The 20,012-nt window shown below is 37.6% G+C and overlaps 3 protein-coding genes across 5 annotated transcripts in view; all 3 read right to left on the bottom strand.

Moving 5' to 3' along the window:
- The window catches only part of LOC309493887 (uncharacterized protein), a 91,178-nt gene extending 78,312 nt beyond the window's left edge, over positions 1-12,866 (bottom strand). Inside the window, exons 1-4 of the mRNA XM_082163170.1 lie at positions 12,541-12,866; positions 11,385-11,480; positions 11,154-11,200; positions 10,710-10,983 (exon numbers count right to left, since the gene is read on the bottom strand). Of these exons, the coding sequence (XP_082019296.1) occupies positions 10,816-10,983; positions 11,154-11,200; positions 11,385-11,480; positions 12,541-12,550 (321 nt within the window). The 5' untranslated portion in view covers positions 12,551-12,866 and the 3' untranslated portion in view covers positions 10,710-10,815. The remainder of the gene's footprint in view (positions 1-10,709; positions 10,984-11,153; positions 11,201-11,384; positions 11,481-12,540) is intronic.
- LOC309493717 (polymeric immunoglobulin receptor-like) overlaps positions 1-20,012 on the bottom strand; it is a 125,231-nt gene that overhangs the window by 91,704 nt on the left and 13,515 nt on the right. The gene's annotated exons all lie outside the window — the stretch shown is intronic.
- LOC309493804 (uncharacterized protein) lies at positions 13,037-17,004 on the bottom strand. The gene is made up of 6 exons (XM_082163056.1): positions 16,869-17,004; positions 16,400-16,738; positions 15,051-15,125; positions 14,883-14,981; positions 14,694-14,740; positions 13,037-14,540 (listed from the first exon to the last, which is right to left on the bottom strand). Exons 1-6 carry the CDS (start codon positions 16,906-16,908, stop codon positions 14,268-14,270), a joined length of 873 nt encoding a protein of 290 aa, XP_082019182.1. The 5' UTR covers positions 16,909-17,004; the 3' UTR covers positions 13,037-14,267.

The raw sequence follows: 20,012 nt of genomic DNA, 5'->3' as shown, positions 1-20,012 counted from the left end.
GTTTTATGTGTCAAAAGATGCATTTAAATGTACGTGTCTCTGCATTTGGAGTGGAAACTTCACAGTATTTTCTAGAAGTGTCACTTAGGTGTTGTATTTCCTGTTTTATTCACACCCTCAGATAAACTGAGATGACAAACTCTTTACATACACCAATAAACCTCTGACACAACTGCTATTTTACACATGTGAAAGAAGAAACATGAGCAATAGAAACTTTAAAGTGTGTCATGATTCAACAGTCTGAACTTTGTTATTAGGGCCCGAGCACCGATGGTGTGAGGACCCTCTTGGAATTGCTCTGTTTATTATTAGGGCCCAAGCCCTGAAAGGGCGAAGGCCCTATTGTTTTCGGTAGAATTATTTATTATTATTAGGGCCCAAGCCCTGAAAGGGCGAAGGCCCTATTGTTTCCGGTAGGATTATTATTATTATTTTTCTTACGACTATTCAGGCACTTTTGGGGCCCTTAACATGCTCAAAAACTCTTGAAACTTTGCACACGAGTCAGAACCCGCGGCCATCAGGGCCGGGCTGAAGCTGGTACCCGGGCGTGGCAGGGGGGCTCGACAGCGCCCCCTTGAACGGCGTCCGAAAACTTGGTCCATATATCAAACACGCTTGCATGAATTAGTATGAAACTCGGTACACATATAGATCTTATCGGGCCAAACAATATTCGTGCTTTAAGTTTTACGCCAGCCCAACAGGAAGTCAGCTATTATGCGTTGTTTGAAAAACGTACGCTCTGGAATTTAAAATACTCCTCCTAGGAAATTCATCCATTCGCCTCCAAACTCGGTCAGCATAAAGTCAAGACATTGAGGATGCTAAATTGCGGACGGATTTTTGATATCTCGAACGGTTTGGCCGTGGCGAGGAAACGAATTTATGGCGAGAAAAGAGAAACAGGAAGTGCTTTATAACTTCTGCATACATTAACTGATCTTGATGAAACTTCAGCAGTGTGTTCGTTGTAAGAGGCCGATCACATGGATGTGACTATTGTGAGTCAAAGTTATAGCGCCACCAACTGGCAACAGGAAGTGTGTCACTTTCAAAATGCTTTGAAATCATCCTCTTATTTTTACCCGATTTGCTTAAAACTTTATGTGTATAATGTAGACACACGGCAGATGTAGACCTGTGAAAGGATTATTGATATCTTAGATACTGTTGCCGTGGCAACGAATCAAACTTTAAGATTCTTTTCGGATGCTTTTGAGACTATTCACATGCTTGAAAATGCATGAAACTCGACAGACACATCACATTTATTATCCAGTAGACATGTGCAAAGTTTCAGAAACGAGCGTGGTGGAATGGCTCAGTAGCGCCACCTTTAGTCAAAAATGGGGGCTTAGTTTTTCCTAAAATCACAAAACTTGGTACGTATATTGTTCTCATCAAGCCGGACAACTTTCTAATTTACAGTCATTAGCTCAGACCAGCAGGAAGTCAGATATTTTGGTTTGAATGTGGACTTTCTGTAGAATTTTCTCTCTCTCTCTGTGTGTCTGTGTGTGTGTGTGTGTGGGGGGGGGGGGGGGGGGGGGGGTTGTCTATTCCACTTAATCTTTGTTTTTCAAGGTTTCAGGGGCTTTTGGGGCCCTTAACGTGCTCAAAAACTCTTGAAACTTTTCACACAGGTCAGAACCCACGGTCATCAGGGCCGGGCTGAAGCTGGTACCCGGGCGTGGCAGGGGGGCTCAACAGCGCCCCCTTGAACACGGTCTGAAAACTTGGTCCATATATCAAACACGCTTGCATGAATTAATATGAAACTCGGTACACATATAGATCTCTTCGAGCCGAACAACTTCCGCACTCTAAGTTATTAGCTCCGCCCAACAGGAAGTCGGCTATTATGGGTTGTTTGGAAAACGCTTGCTGTGGAATTTGAAACACTCCTCCTAGAGAATTAATTCAGTCGCCTCCAAACTCGGGCAGCATGAAGTCAAGACATTGAGGATGCTAAATTGCGGACGGATTTTTGATATCTCAAACGGTTTGGCCGTGGCGAGGAAACGAATTTATGGCGAGAAAAGAGAAAAACGAAGTGTTATAACTTCTGCATACATTAACTGATCTTGATGAAACTTCAGCAGTGTGTTTGTGGTAAGAGGCCGATCAGATGGATGTAACTATTGTGAGTCAAAGTTATAGCGCCACCAACTGGCAGCAGGAAGTGTGTCACTTTCAAAATGTTTTTGACAAAAGTGGGGGGGTTAGTTTTACCCACAATTACAAAAATCAGTACGTATATTGGTCTCATCGAGCCGGACAACTTTCTAATTTAAAGTCATTAGCTCTGACCATCAGGAAGTCAGATATTTTGGTCTGAATGTGGATTTTTTGGCTAAATCAGCCTCTGAATTTTTAGCCACCTTTATCTAAGTGGTTTATTTTATTCCCACCAAACTTTTTCAACATGATAAAAATATATTAATGATGCTAAATTGTGAACGGATAATAAATATCTCAAACGGTTTTGCTATGGCGAGGGATTAAAGTATTGTCTAAAAAGAAAACACTCAAAGGCTCATATATTCTAAAAATGTAATTATACACCATTTATTACTATATAAAAGTATACAAATATCAGAACTTAACTCATTTTATTCTTTTTTTTCAATTTAAGAATGTTTAAGTTTAAAAACTGCCAGAATGGTTGTTTAGTCTAAACAATAAATAAATAAAGTCAAACATAGTGCTATACTGCCCTCTTGTGTTCAAAATCAGGTAGGCCTATTATATCTATATAAAAATATACTAGGTATGTGACGGTGAGAATATTTTACCACTGGTTAACTGACGTGTGACACCGCTGGGGGCTTTTTAATCGCTAACTTAAAAACGAAAGTAAAATATGTTCGTCCGCACGGACATTGATAATGGTGCGGAGCAGAGCGAGCGTTTTCAATAAATTCCTATGGAAGGAGGAATGACCTAAAAAACGTTGACTCTGTTCTGCTCGTTCCTCGCTGAGGACGCGCACCATTATGAATGCCTGTGCAGCCGTGAGCATTTTAGTTTCATTTTCGGGGCGGATTGCTTGAATGTATTTTAAAAAAGCACAATGTTGTGTTTTATTGCTACTGTACAAAAATATAAGTTAACACTTTGCAGTTTGAATGATGTTCTGAACAAAATGACAGAGTATGTTTTTATGTGTCCACTGTTCAATCGCGCCCCCGTTTTATTGATTCCCAAGTTATTTTTTCATTTAAGTTTTTTTCATTGTTCTAATCAGGTCAGGCAAGTAAAATTATCTGTGTCTTATCCCTTACATTTTTATATAATATATATACACTACTGTTCAAAAATTTGGCGTCAGTAAGATTTTTAAGCGAAGTTTCTTCTGCTCACCAAGGCTGCATTTATTTGATTAAAAATACAAACAAAAACAGTAATATTGTAAAATATTATTCCAATTTAAAACAGCTGCTTTCTATTTTAATATATTTTAAACTGTTATTTATTCCTGTGATCAAAGCTGAGTTTTCAGCATCATTACTCCAGTCGTCACTGTCACATGATCCTTCAGAAATTATTCTAATATGATGATTGATGCTCAAGAAACATTCATTATTATTTTAAATGTCGAAAACAGTTGTGTACAGTCTTTGATGAATAGAAAGTTCAAAAGAACAGCATTTATCTGAAATCTAAAGCTTTTGTAACATTAAACACTACCGTTCAGAAGTTTGGGGTCAGTAATAATTTTAATTTTATTTTTGGGGAAAAGAAATAAAATAAATCAATACTTTTATTCATCGAGAATGAGTTAAACTGATTAAAAGTTACAGTACAGACATTTATAATGTTAAAAAAATTATATTTGAAATAAATGCTGTTCTTTTGAACTTTACATTCATCAACGCATTTTGAAAAAAAATCTGTACACAACTGTTTTCAACATTGAAAATAATAATTAATATTTATTGACCATCAATCATCATATTAGAATGGTTTCTGAAGGATCATGTGACACTGAAGACGGGAGTAATGATGCTGAAAACTCAGCTTTGATCACATAAATTAATTACAGTGTAAAATATTTTAAAATAGAAAACAGCTGTTGTAAATTGGAATAATATTTCACAATATTACTGTTTTTGTTTGTATTTTTAATCAAATAAATGCAGCCTTGGTGAGCAGAAGAGACTTCTCCTAAAAACATTAAAAATCTTCCTGACCCCAAACTTTTGAACGGTGTATATATATATATATATATATATAAATATAGCTGCGAGCAGCGATGGAGGGCCAAAGCCGGCGGTACCGCCACCCCGGTGCCTTTAGGTAACTAAAGGCACCGGGGTTGCGGTGCCACCGGCTTGGGCCCGTAATCGCTGCTCGCAGCTATATTTCTTCTTATTCTTATTTTTCTGTCAACCTTTCGGGCACTTTTGAGACCCTTAACGTGCTCGAAAACTCTTGAAACTTTGCACACGGGTCAGAACCCGCGGCCATCAGGGCCGGGCTGAAGCTGGTACCCGGGCGTGGCAGGGGGGCTCGACAGCGCCCCCTTGAACGGGGTCCGAAAACTTGGTCCATAAATCAGACACGCTTGCATGTAATAATATGAAACTCGGTACACATATAGATCTCATCGGGCCGAACAACTTTCGTACTTTTACTTTTTACGCCAGCCCAACAGGAAGTCGGCTATTATGGGTTGTTTGGAAACGCATGCTGTGGAATTTAATGTACTCCTCCTAGGGAATTCATCCATTCGCCTCCAAACTCAGTCAGCATGAAGTCAAGACATTGAGGATGCTAAATTGCGGACAGATTTTTGATATCTCGAATGGTTTGGCCGTGGCGAGGACACGAATTGATGGCGAATAATGGAAACAGGAAGTGTGTTATAACTTCTGCATACATTAACTGATCTTGATTAAACTTCAGCAGTGTGTTCGTTGTAAGAGGCCGATCACATGGATGTGACTATTGTGAGTCAAAGTTATAGCGCCACCAACTGGCAGCAGGAAGTGTGTCCCTTTCAAAATGCTTTGAAATCACCCTCTTATTTTTACCCGATTTGCTTCAAAGTTTATGTGTATAATGTAAACACACGGCAGATGTAGACCTGTGAAAGGATTTTTGATATCTTTAATACTGTTGCCATGGCAACGCTTCAAACTTTAATATTCTTTTTTGATGCTTTTGAGACTCTTAACATACTTGAAATTGGATGAAACTCGACAGACACATCACATTTATTAGCCCGTAGACATGTGCAAAGTTTCAGAAACGGGCGTGGTGAGGGGCTCAGTAGCGCCACCTTTAGTCATAAGTGGGGGGGTTAGTTTTATCAACAACAACAAAACTTGGTATGTGTATTGTTCTCATCAAGACGGACAACTTTCTAATTTACATTAACGATCTCCGACCAACAGGAAGAGAGATATTTTGGTTTGAATGTGGATTTTCTGAAGAATTTTCTCTCCCTCTCTCTGTGTCTCTGTGTGTGTGAGGGGAGGGGGGATTTGACTATTGCTTTTATATTGTTAATCAAGGTTTCAGGGGCTTTTGGGGTCCTTAACGTGCTCAAAAACTCTTGAAACTTTACATACAAGTCGGAACCTGCGGCCATCAGGGACGGGTTGAAGCTGGTACCCGGGCGTGGCAGGGGGGCTCAACAGCGCCCCCTTGAACGGGGTCCCAAAACTTGGTCCATAGATCAAACACGCTTGCATGAATTAATTTGAAACTCAGTACACATATAGATCTCATCGGGCCGAACAACTTTCGTGCTCTAAGTTTTACGCCAGCCCAACAGGAAGTCGGCTATTATGGGTTGTTTGGAAAACGCTTGCTGTGGAATGCGAAGTACTCCTCCTAGAGAATTCATCCAATCCCCACCAAACTCGGTGTGCATGAAGTCAAGACATTGAGGATTCTAAATTGCGGACGGATTTTTGATATCTCGAACGGTTTGGCCGTGGCGAGGAAACGAATTTATGGCGAGAAAAGAGAAACACGAAGTGGAATAACTTCTGCATACATTAACTGATCTTGATGAAACTTCAGCAGTGTGTTCGTGGTAAGAGGCCGATCAGATGGATGTAACTATTGTGAGTCAAAGTTATAGCGCCACCAACTGGCAGCAGGAAGTGTGTCACTTTCAACATGCTTTTGACAAAAGTGGGCGGGTTAGTTTTAACTACAGTAAAAAAAAAATAGTTTGTATATTGTACTCATCAAGCCGGACAACTTTCTAATTTATATTCATTAGCTCCGGCCATCAGGAAGTCAGATATTTTGGTCTGAATGTGGATTTTTTTTGCAAAATCAGCCTCTGAATTTTTAGCCACTCCTCTTAAACTATTTATTTTATTCCCACCAAACTTTTTCAACATGATACAAATATATTAATGATGCTAAATTGTAAACGGATATTGAATATCTCAAACGGTTTTGCTATGGCGAGGAATTAAATTAATGTCAAAAAGGAAGCAGGAAACATCTCATAACTTCTAAAAATGTAATTATACACCATTTATTTTTATATAAAATTATACAAATATTAGAACTAAACCCATTTTATTCTGTTTTTGCTATTCAAGGAGTATGAAAAAGTTAAAAACAGGCTATTTAGTGCTATTTGGTTCAACAAAAAAGCAAACATAGGGCTATACTGCCCTCTTGTGTCCAAAAGGAAATCAAAATAGTATATAAAACGTTTTACTAGGTAGGCCTATTGTATTTAAATATAAATGTATTAGGTATGACTGTGAGGATATTTTCCCATCGGTTAATCGACGTGTGACACGAGCGGGTGCTTTTAAATCGCTAATATAAAAGTGAAAGTAAAAAACGGACGTCCGCACTGACATTGGTAATGGTGCACGTTGGAAAGAATGATACTTTTAAACACTAAACCGCCATTAGGTGTCGCCAGGCGACCATCTTAATGAGCGAGTCATTGATTCATTCGTTCAAACGATTCGTTCGAATGACTGAGTCATTCATGATTGAGACAGATGTTTATGGATTGACCATTGAATCTTTGAGTCAACCGATTCGTTTCAAAATGCTGAATCATTCAGTAATGAGAAAACAAGTTGCTGTGAGATGCACGATGGTTCTGCTGTGATCTTTGTTTAACTATTTTTGCTGCTGAAACAGAACAAAAACAGTCAATATTGCATCTAAAATGTAAGTGACTTAATTGTAACTGTTTATTAACCTGTTGTATGAAATCAATGTCACAGTTTCAATCGTGATTGTATTCAGGAAATAGTAGCCTACTCGTCAAGTGAGGTTGCTTATATGTTATAAAATATATAAAAACTCCATATTTGTCATTTTTATAGTCAGTATGTTGTTAACTGGGTTGCTTTTTTGTGTGCTGCGCTCATTTGTTTACAATTCTCCTGGAGAAGCTGCATGAGCCTCAGCAGGGCAACCTTGTTACCATTGATCAGTAAGACATTTATTATTAACTGCTGATTGCAACTTAAAATGAATGTAATGAAATTAGAATAATCTCTCGTTTTAGTGATTCCCAAGTAATTTGTTTTGTTATTGACGTTCTAATCAGGCTATACTCTGGTCGGGCAAGTAAAATTCTCTTTCAGGTAGGCCTATTGTATTTATATATTAGGGATGTGACTGTGATAACATTTTCCCACCGGTTAATCGACGTGTGACACCGCTGAGGGCTTTTAAATCGCTAACTTAAAAGCGAAAATAAAATACAGATGTCCGCACAGACATTGATAATGGTGCGGAGTAGAGCGAGCATTTTCAATGTATTCCTATGGAAGTAGGAATAAACTAATACATTTTATTTATGTTTTTATGTGTCCACTGTTCAACCGCAACCGCGTCACACACACACACACACACACACACACACACACACACACACACACACACACACACACACACACACACACACACACACATTCCAGAATTGCAATCTTGACATCGCAGCCTGTTCATTATAGCCCTAATACAATATAATAATAAAAATAGTCAACATAACATATACGAATTACACTGCTCTGTTTAAATAGTCAGTAGTACAATTTGTACCATTCACAGTAAGCAGAGCTCCACTGTGATGTTTCCAAGCACATTTTTGCGCGTGTGAAGAGGATGATTTTTTCCATCGATATTGGAACACGAGTGAAGTACAAAGCCTATAATAAAGAATAGTTTAGCATCCAAATACATCGCAAATATTGAAACATTTTGATTCTAATGAGAGGGTTACGTGAGACCAACACGGCTTACTTTCGTTTTTATTTTTACATTAAATTTAAAGGATTTGTTGTGGAATATTTTGAGTGTATCATAAAATCAGAATAAGGTAAGACAAGTACAATTTCCCGTCTTTATTATATATATATATATATATATATATATATATATATATATATATATATATATATATATAAATATAGCTGCCAGCAGCGATGGAGGGCCCAAGCCGGTGACACCGCCACCCCGGTGCCTTTAGTGTAACTAAAGGCACCAGGGTGGCGGTGCCACCGGCTTGGGCCCGCAATCGCTGCTCGCAGCTATATTTATTATTATTATTATTATTATTCTCCGCATTTAATCGCATTTTTGAGGGCCTAAACATGCTCGAAAACTCACGAAACTTTGCACACGCGTCAGAACTGGCGAAAATTTACATCTTATATAGGTTTCAGAATTGGGCGGGGCAAAATGGCTCGATAGCGCCACCTATAAAAGTTCAACGGAGTGCGCCTCCCGCTATGTTCCACGTACGTTTACGAAATTCGGTACATACATGTAATCACCTAATACCTACAAAAAAGTCTCTTGGAGCGTAGCCCTAAACACAACAGGAAGTCAGCCATTTTCAACTTCCTCTCAGATTTTTGTGCAGTTTTTGCCATTTTCATGCCTCGTACTTTAACGAACTCCTCCTACAGTTTTAATCTGATCATCTTCAAATTTGGTGAGTGTAATCTTAAGGCCTTTGCGACGTTAAATTGCGAAGATCTTGAGTTTTCGTCGAAGGGCGGGTCCTCGGCGGCCTGACAAATTTCGATGTTTCGCCATGAAACAGGAAGTTGCTGTAACTCAGGCATGGAATGTCCAATCTGCCCCAAACTTCACACGTTTGATAAGTGTTCTGTCCTGAACACATGACCATGCTCATATTCAGTTACAGTCATAGCGCCACCTGCTGGCAACAGGAAGTGACATGTTTAACATTGTTGTGAACTCCTGATAACATATAAAAAAGTGCCAGCAAGTGCTAAGCATGCTAACAACATACTAGACACATGCTAAAACATGCTAGCAAACACTTAGCTAATTGCTAAAGCATGCTATTACTGCAATTAAATAGGAATTTGCTGTAACTCAGGCACGGAATGTCTAATCTGCCCCAAACGTCACACATTTGATAAGAGTCATGGCCTGAACACATCTACATGAGAATATTCAGTTATAGTAATAGCGCCACCTACTGGTAACAGGAAGTGTCATGTTTAACACGTTGATGCCGTTCTAGCAACATGTTAAAAATGCCATTGACTTCTAAACATGCTAGAAACATGTTAAACCATGCTAGCAAAACTTAGCTAAGTGCTAAAGCATGTTAATTCAATGAAACAGGATGTTGTTGTTACTCAAGAAGGCAATGTCCAATCTGCGCCAAACTTCACACGTTTGATAAGCGTTCTGTCCTGAACACATGACCATGCTCATATTCAGTTACACTCATAGCGCCACCTGCTGGCAACAGGAAGTGACATGTTAAACACTGTTGTGGACTCCTAATAACATATAAAAAAGTTCCAGCATGTGCTAAACATGCTAACAACATACTAGAAACATGTTAAAACATGCTAGCAATACTAAGCTAAGTGCTAAAGCATGCTAATATAATGAAACAGGATGTTGTTGTTACTCAAGAAGGCAATGTCCAATCTGCGCCAAACTTCACACTTTTGATAAGCGTTCTGTCTTGAACACATGACAATGCTCATATTCAGTTACAGTCAAAGCGCCACCTGCTGGCAACAGGAAGTGACATGTTAAACACTGTTGTGGACTCCTAATAACATATAAAAAAGTGCCAGCAAGTGCTAAACATGCTAACAACATTCTAGAAACATGCTAAAACATGCTAGCAAACACTTAGCTAATTGCTAAAGCATGCTATTGCTGCAATTAAATAGGAATTTGCTGTAACACAGGCATGGAATGTCCAATCTGCCCCAAACTTAATATGTAACATGCAAGAAACATGCTAGCAACACATAGCTAAGTTCTAAAGCATGTTAGAAATGCTAAAGGAAGTTGTTGTAACTCAAACATACAATATCCAATCTGCCCCAAACTTCACATACTTCATAAAAGTCCTGCACTGAACACATCTACAAAGCAATATTCAGATATATAACCCCACCTACTGCCAACAGAAACTGAACTGGTTAACACAGTAATGCAGTACTAACCACATACCTATTGTGTACTAAGCATGCTAAAAACATACTAAACATGCTAGCAACTACTATATACTGTATACCTCCTTAAATGCACATTGCCCAACCATGCTCTGTCTTCCTAAAGCCAACGAGTGACGATGGCACGGGTGCGAGGGCCCTTTCATCGCTGCTTGTTATTATTATTATTATTTATTTCAGACTCATGGGTCCATATAAAAAAGGAAAAAGAAAAATACTGCTGAACGACCGTGATCAATAAAACACGTCTTTAACACTAATTTATGGATTATAAAGAGAATTGTATCAATGAATTGTAAACATTAGCAATACTGGTGTAATGTGTGCTGATCTGTGATCTGTTATAAGTGAGTTAGTTGAGTCTCATGCGGCGACTGACCGTGACGTAATCAGAGTAAAGCTCGTTCTTACTGACAGTGACTGAAGCTTCACTGAGAGACTCTTCATGCTTCTGGAAACTGACAGACGTGTACAGGAGCTCATCAGAGGGGATTGTGGGTAGTTCATCATGACTGTTAATCTGAGCATGAAAAATAGAGAGAAAATTTACAATAAAAGGAGAAAACTTCACATAAGCACAACATATGTACAAACACACACACACACACACACACACACACACACACACACACACACACACACACACACACACACACACACACACACACACACAAACACACTGTGACTCACCAATGTATTTTTCTCCCTCTTTCTCTTTTCTGATGTCGAGGTTCTTCCTAATTACCCAAAACAAAATGAATCAATTAGTAAAACATAGACCAACTAGATCAAACTGGAGATGAACAGCAGCATCTGAGACAGAAACTCATTGAGATTTTACTGTTGCTCATTGAAGCAGAACAGAGAAACTCAAATAACTTTCATTATTAATTTGTTTCAACAGATAATAAATGATCAAACCTCGTCTCTTGTGTCTTAATTTACACACAGTCAGAGTGAATCCACCAATCAGCAGCAGACTCACACACACACAAATAATGATGATCATGGAGAAACCTGAAAATAAAACACACAAACACACAAACACACACACAGTGCTTATTAGAGAAAAAAATGAAGAGATACACATGAATGAAATATTAAAATTTATAATGTTCATTTTCAGCCCTTTTCTATCTGGCATAAATGTATGTTTTCACACTTATGGGTTATTAAACATTGTTTTAAAGTGTGAGTACAAACATTTTATATCAATTACGTATTTATAGAACTCTGTTTGCAATGTTTGTCATAAAGGAACTTTAGTATTGTAATTGTTCATGCTTCACATTTCACATTCAATAACCTGGATTATTCTGCAGTAACAAGAGTGTATTTTAGTCTCTTCTGCAGACTTACACATAAAACATGTTCTTCTTCATTTGTCTCTGTTGAGTTTTGTGTTTCTTACTGAGACTCTGAACCTTCAGCTCATTTGTTTGTGGTTTTGAGCTGGTGTGAGAACAGCCTGTTCATCACAAACACTAAACACTTCCTGCATTGTAATGTTGCTTTATGTTTTTATTTGTTGAGTGTCACTGTTAATGTCAAATATTAATGTCTGTGCATCATTAGATGATGCTTATAAGAAAATAAAATCTAGTGTTGCAAGTTAAGATGATGTCACATCTTTAATACACAAAGAGTTATGAATTTGAAATGAGTTTTTGTTCAATTTTCATGCTTAATGCTAAAATAAAATCTTCATATTCATGCTAAGAATAGTTTGACAAACTTAAAATCAGCCAATTAAATTATTTCATTTTCTAGCTTATTGTGGCGAAGCAGAGAGCAGACAAAACAGAGGAGGTTACAGTCTAGGTGGAACCGGCCCCAAAAACACCGACTACGCCACCCTGGGACTTTCACCCAGAGAATGATTTTATTTATTTCCTAATTGCAATATTACTGATACACTTAAGGACACACAGGTACGTATACAATTCAGCCAGAGACGAGGTTACATTTTTAAAATGGACAATAAACTTTATTTCAATCATTTAAAAACAATTTAAAACACATTCATACTTTAGGGAGGGGAACAGAGGGACAAATTATAATTGCTGCTGAGGCTTACCAGGAGTCATGAAGGCAGGGAGGAATCCCAGGAAAAGTCACCCGCGTGAACACACAAACACTGAAAAACACGACAGTGAACACAGCAAAGAAAACGGGGTAGACAACACAGCACGCCGGAAGGGGACACCACCACCCGGACACCAACACCACCACCCGGAGTCTCAGCAACTGAAACAGGGACACAAACACACACACACACACACGATCAAAGGGGTTTCACTCAACAGAAAGAAAATCAATATAATATTTAAATGAAAAGAACAAACTGAAATAATCTTGATCACAAGATAAATAAACTGCCAGAACCAGCAATGGTTACAGAACGGCAGTACACAAGAAAAATAAGATATGTAAATTCTACAAAGACACTTCTCAATAAACCAAGAAAAACTAAATAATATGTACAATTAACGTACAATGAGACCGTGGCCAAGGAAAACGAATTCAGTAATAAGACAGAGTCAAACAACTATAAATACATATATAAATTATCTAATGAGATAAACTAAAGCCGATGATAAAAAATAAAAAACATAAATGCAACTTTTAACTACATTGAAAGTAACATAACGAAAAGGAGAAAAAAAAACGTAATCAACCAAATTATAACTGTAAAGAGCCAACCCCCTCAGTTAAGTTACATTCAAACCAGTTGAAATACTAGCCCACATAAAACAGCTCACATTTGACCGTAAGGCCGTGGTTGCCCATTAGCCGTGAAGGCAGAACAAGCGTCGAGTAGAGTTGCTGATACAATGTTCAAAACATATACATTCGGAAACAGCCGTCCAGGCAAAACAGCAGCCAGTGAATGAATGCTCTACGGCTGAAGTCAATCTCCAGTTGAACCAGCCCGGTTCCTGTTATTTATAAAAAAAATAGTTAACCCCAAATAAAACAAATAAATCCTACAACATGTAGCCCACATACCGATCAAGCAGTGTTTTGTATCACCCAGGAGGAGGCAGCTCAAAGGGTACAAACAGTACAGGTAGCTTTCGGTAACATCCGCTTTTGAATGCGTTGAACGACGGGGTGGAGGACTGGCCCGCCAACCGGAGATCTACGAGCGTTCAGTACATAGTAAACACAACGGCAACTGATAACAGTGGAATAAGGGTAGAGACAGCAGAGCCGCTACTTTACCTGTAGCACAGCAGCAAAACAGCAAAAAAAAGCTGTGGCAGTGATTGGCCAAAAGAACGCCAAGTAGTTACGAGTTAAACTCATACTGCTACATTATCATAGTTTTAAGTTTTCATTTGTCACACTTCTGACTTGGCTACACAGAAAAATTAACACTGCTCAGAGCACATAAGGTCCCACTCTAAAGAGTGTTAAAGTAACTCTTAATCAGAGTTAAGTTAATGAGATAATTAAGTGATTAACTAAGTGATGATTGAGCATTAGTGATGAACACCTGCTGTTAACAAGCAGAATCACTGAAGGAAAGAGAAACACAAGAACTACAACTGACTTCAGACACAGTCTTATATTAAATCAACTGAAGAGAAAAGAAGACATTACATCTGTGAAGATCTCAGCAGAGGAGGATTAAACAACTCCACAAACAGCATTACCAGCTTCACTTATTACTAACCAGACTGACTTTATTTCTGTCATACGTCTACAAATGCTCTTATTGAGAATTAACAGAGGTTTAGATGATGATGTCTTATTGAAAATAAGATAAGGGATTAGACCCTTTTGAATCAGTCTGTATATTTACTGTAAATGCATCAGTTTATCTGCTGTCGTGAGATGATTGACAGCAGCGTATTCACTGTAATCCTGATTATTCCTGAAACTGACACTGTCAGGACAGTCAGATTCCTTGTGGAAATTCACCACTGCGTAATTCAGATCCTCAGCAGATGTGATGCAGCGCTGAGAGTCACCAGTGCCTTTCTCAACTGTAGCAGAGGAATCAGAGGGGCTTGTGGGTAATTCTCTCTGGGCGTCTTTAATCTCTTTGTGATCACAACCAGCGTGAGAAACCTGAAGGGAGACAAAACATTTATGTATTTAATAATAATTGGAATATTTAACCGTTCTGGAGATCCTCAGTCTTTAAATCATCAGGTAATGTAATTCATTCTCATTAATGATCAAAACAAACTTTTTTTTTCCAATCACAGTAATTCTACAAACCTCTTCATTGTTTCCTGGTGTGACTTGAGATCTTTTGGACGACGGATCTGTCAAAGACAAGAACAATTGAACAAACAAGCTGGAGTTATTGCATGAACAAAAGGGGAAATAAAAAGGTCTATACAAATGTGAATGTATCAGTTTAAAAAGTCCTTTTAAAGAGAGTAAAGATGGAAGAATGAGTTTTACTGTGAGAGCGACGCCTCCTGACGAGAGTCACAGTCACTAACACGAGTCCAGTGATGATCAGAAGCACACACACACACACACTGACCGTCAGAGGAGAGCCTGAAAACACCAGAGAGTCACCATCTCAACCACAGACACAGATGAGTGTGTTTCAGAGTGTGTTTGTACCTGTTACAGGAGACGCAGATGTGATCGCTGGAGAATTAAACCATGATGATGATGTTGTTCTGTGACGGTTTGTCTCTAAAACACAGAAAACTCAGTGTCACAAACAGTGTTTTCTTTCTTTCTCCACTCACAGATCATTCACTTCCCCTTTCTCACAGACGCTGATGTCTTTCACACATTATTCAACCATCAGACATGTTTCACACACAAAACCACACAGTGCCGACTTCTGAGCGTCATGAAACTGTTTGCAGGATTTAAAGTGTTGCTGATGTGATGATCTCTTTGCTAAGGACTTTAGCACATGCGTGTGTTGTTAACTAACAGTAATCTGCAGGAGGTTTGAGTTAAATTGACGTTTTAAGAAACATTCTTTTTTTTTAGTGGACTTAAATATGTCTAATATACTAATATACTCACTAATGTACATTACTAACACAGAATAAATATTAAATTGCAGTTGACAATCAGTTTCCTCAAATGAAATGAGTTAACAGTTTTTAATTCAGTGCATGATATTATTACAGTAACACTGTAAAGTATATTACAGTAAAGATCTGTTTCACAGCTGCTCTTGATTTGCTGTTTTTACAGTATTATTGTAGTTGATGATTTACAGGCTTTCTGACATCCAACTTTTTTTTACAGTGTGTGAATAAAAATCTAACAAATCCTGGCAATAAATGGCATTATGAATATAATAAATTGTGATTGTGTTCGTTTAAATATTGTAATAAGCATTTGATTTGCAGTACAGTCAGAATAAACTGTTGTCCTGACATTATTTACTGAAACAACACTGAAAACATGCTTTCTGTTATCAGCAAAACAATGATTAATAAATCTCACAGTTCGGTCCAGTAGAGAATAAAGTTGAGGTTTTTATTAACATAATGATTCATCAAACAAGCTATAAGGAACAAACAACGGGCAATATATCACACACATAATGACCTAAAACTGAAACTGATGTGGGAATAATCAAAAACCATGGAAACCAAGGGAAACAGAACATAAGCACAGGAAATGAAATAAGGAACAAATTGAATATAATACAAACTAAGAGTCCATGGGAAATTTTAATTGACATTCAATTGACTTTATAATGATAAAGATCTCATGTTTGCTCTGCACTCTCAAAAATAAAGGTTCTTAATTGTAATTTATGGTTTCATAAAGAACCTTCAACCATGGAATCCTGGGGGAAAAAATTGCAGAACCTTTATTTTGAAGAGTTTGGTTTTTCATTTTATCTGGTCTATTAGCATCTAGAGGTGTTCATTATTATTACTGTCATTATGTGTGATGTTGTGGAGATCATCATGAGTTTGAGGGTCTCAGTTACTCACCTGTTAAAACCTTCAGATTCACTTCAGTGTAGGAATCTTTTTTTGTAGTTATATCAACTGCACACTGGTACGTCCCAGAATCCTCTTCTCTTAGATCTCTGATGGTCACAGTGAAGACTGATGAACTTGTGTCGTCATACAGAGAGAATCTTCCAGACTGAACCCATTTATCTGATTCATTACTCCTGATGAGATCAGAGCACCACTTAGACTTTGGGTTATCTGGCCTCTTTCCTTTACAAAAATACTTTGCATTTGCTGTAGATCCTTTTTTATATTTGCATGTGATGTTGACGACTCCTCCAGAATATCCTGTCACACTCGTGGAGCTCACGACACCTACAACAAACCAGCATTTAAATTCAGTTAGTTACAGCTTCTTAAATTCCACAACATGAACTGAAGTTAAAGACTCTCCTCATCAATTCTGTGCTGTTTTTCATGATTTACTCTGAGTTCAGATTCTTACCAGGAATCATCAGCAGAGTGAAAGTCCAGATGATCTTCATTCTTCTCTCTTATTAAATGATCTTCTCTGTTGTTAGTAGATTCAGTTCTTCTGAAGCTCTCGATGTGTGTTCAGAAGAGTTTTGAGTGTTTCTTTCCTGGTTACATGTTTAACATGAAGAGCTGAACGTGACAGAGACGCCCACTTCCCCTGAGAGAGAGAGAGAGAGAGAGAGAGAGAGAAGATAGAGAAGATAGAGAGACAGAGAGAGAGAGAGAGAGAGAGAGAGGGGGGGATAGAGAGAGAGAGAGAGAGAGAGAGAGAGAGAGATTAATAAAGAGGGAAGTGAAACTAATGCTTCACATGTGCTTCAGTTGACAGTGACATCTGTTGGAAACATTCACAAACAGCAGCGGTTCACATTGCAACCATAAGCGCAGGTTTCTGATTGATCAAACACAGAGAACACATGAAAGAGCCCCTCTTAAGGACAGGATTCTAGACGCTCCACAAAAAACAAAAGTCCAGGAGGGTGGTGAATTTGGGAAGGAATTGAGGGCCAGGCTTGTGTAGTGGAAGAGAGCCTGGAGACTGAGAGGTAGACAGTGGGAAGACTTGTATAGCCCTCCAACTCCAAACATGTATATACACAGGGGCTAACAAGCTTAACAAGAAATTGAGCTAACGACACACCTGAAACCAACATGAAAAACTACAAGAGGACTACAAAGATGGCCGACAGAACAGGAAACAGGAAGTATAACAAAGTTCAAGGACAAACAGAGAACAAAGGACATGATTAATAACAGTACAATAAGATTATTTAGTATTACAAGTTTTCTGAAATGGTATGTTTAAATATGCAAATGGAGTATTTTATAGGAGCATTTCTAAAACAGAGATCTGAACATTACAACTCTTGTTTAATTTTGTTGACATATTAAAGTTTTTTTTTAAAGAGGGTGTTTTGGATTTCTCTTTTTTATCACTCCATAAATCATAAAACACTGTCAACAGCCACAGAGAAACATCTGAGCATATTTTCAAGAGTAAAATGTGAGTCTGATCTCCTACTGGTGGAAGAGAGTGGTTCAGGTGTTCAGCACCACGGACAGAGATTCTTCAGAGATTCATCACGATACACAAACACATTCACAGTCTGATGATCTTCTGTCATCATCAACATCAAATTACTCTTCAGAAATGTCTTATGATGTTGGATAAGTGACCTTCAATGAAACATTACATACTGTACATCAACAAATCATAAATCAGTTTATTTGAAACAGATGAGACTTCTGTAGTGAGCAGATATTTATAAAAGCAATAAGTTCCATGAAAGGATTCTTTACAGATGTATTTTGGCTTGGTTTTCTGTTGAGGATGTTCACACTTGATCATCATACAACCTCCTGAGAGACCAGTAAAAAGGGGTCACTTGCGCTTCAACAGCCTGGTTGGTGCTCACAGAACAGGACACAAAAATCAAAAGAGGAGACCCAAGGTCTAGCTAGGACCAAGGAGCAGGACCGGAGCACACAACGTTTAAATTATTTTTATTGGTGCAAAATGACTAACGTTTTGACGCCCATGCGTCTTCTTCAGAGTCAAACAGTCAATGGCAACGATGTACAGATTTTAAAGAATAAAAATTCAAGGCATTGGCCACTGGCCTAGGTGGGTGTGGTACATCAATTAACCAATCCTATACAAGCACTCAGGTGAAGACCAAAAAGAAAGAAAAAGTGTATACATATAACTTAACCCTCTGAGGTCTGAGGGGTTTTTGGGGTCCTTGAGATGTTCTGACATGCCCTGACATTTGTGCTTTTTTCAGTTGCTTATAAACATATTAATGGCAAAGGTATAATTACACTCTATTTAGCACAAACAGGGCTACCATAATATGTGAGCAACATGCATGTACATGTTTGTATTTTTGAGAGAATAATGTTTATGCATGGTTATTGAAAAAACTAAAAACTAAAGTTTCTGAAATAAGGCCACAAAACACATACTAAATATGTGACAATAAGACTTTTGACTAATTGATGTCTTTGCCTAGAGTTTTTTCTTCAAAATGATGTGAAAACCATCCTGCCCTTATCATTCACATAACACAATACATTGATTTAAATCTTGTAAAACACTTTTTGTTTGTAAAGGCAATATGCGCAAGGGGCGTCAACCATTCAACAGCATCATGCATATGTAGTGGTTCACACCTCAGGAGACAATGGGGCCCGCATACTTAATGAGCCATTCATTCAGGTGTGTCACCTATAGCCACAAGAAAGAATGCAAGAGCAATATATATACAGTATATATATATATATATATATATATTCTACCAAATTGGTTCACAGTTGGAAGCATGTCAATTATTTTTTTTTTTTCATAAATTTTGCTTGCAAATTGTATAATATCCAAAGAAAACATGTCTATTAATTGTGCAGTTAATTCTCATACTGTATTTTCAGTTTTGGAATATGTATCCTCTCCCCAAATTTGTCAATAATAAAACACAATAAAAATTATTTAAAGAAAATGCTTATATTTACCTTTTAAAATTTGTTTACATCTACCTTGTAAATATATTTTTTTTATTAAAAAGGTTACAATTACAACAACAATTGAAGTGTAATCTTTCTTTGTAAAAACTAAAGTATAAATTTTATCATACATATTTCAAACTTCGAATATAGCCTACATTGACAAAACATACTATATTTAACATATTAGCAAAATTGGCAAACAAAAGCTTATTTGAGGTGGCAGATATTTTACAGTAAAAATGTGTAATCTATCCAAAACTAATCAACGAAATGTTGTCTTTCATATGTCTGTAACATAGGTCTTTCGTTTTTATTATAAGGAATATAAATGTTAATTTGCAGTTTAATACGTTGCTTATACAAATACATTTTATTTCAACATATTTCAATCGATTTTACTCAGTATAGCAAAATAGTTTGCTAAAAGCAGATCATTCATTCACACACAGAAACGCAATTCAAATTTAAACCGTCTTTTTGCGAGTTGTGGTAAACAGCGCATCTCTTTCATTCATTCACACAGAAACGCGATTTACTTGAGAATGAAAAAAAAACTTACTACATTATTCCATCCGTTGCTCCTCGAAATACCAGCACTTCTGAGGTAAGT

The sequence above is a fragment of the Leuciscus leuciscus genome (genome assembly GCF_965113295.1).
Source record: "Leuciscus leuciscus genome assembly, chromosome: 3".
NCBI lineage: Eukaryota > Metazoa > Chordata > Actinopteri > Cypriniformes > Leuciscidae > Leuciscus > Leuciscus leuciscus.
Note: the sequence above shows the minus strand (reverse complement) of the source record. Positions and strands in the feature narration are given on the sequence as shown.

Coding starts and splice junctions, on each gene's coding strand:
- LOC309493804 (XM_082163056.1), bottom strand. CDS start 16,908: ATGAAGATCATCTGGACTTTCACTCTGCTGATGATTCCTG. Junction 14,982..15,050: donor ATCTGCGTCTCCTGTAACAG/GTACAAACACAC, acceptor TGGTGTTTTCAG/GCTCTCCTCTGACGGTCAGT. Junction 14,541..14,693: donor CACCAGGAAACAATGAAGAG/GTTTGTAGAATT, acceptor GTCTCCCTTCAG/GTTTCTCACGCTGGTTGTGA.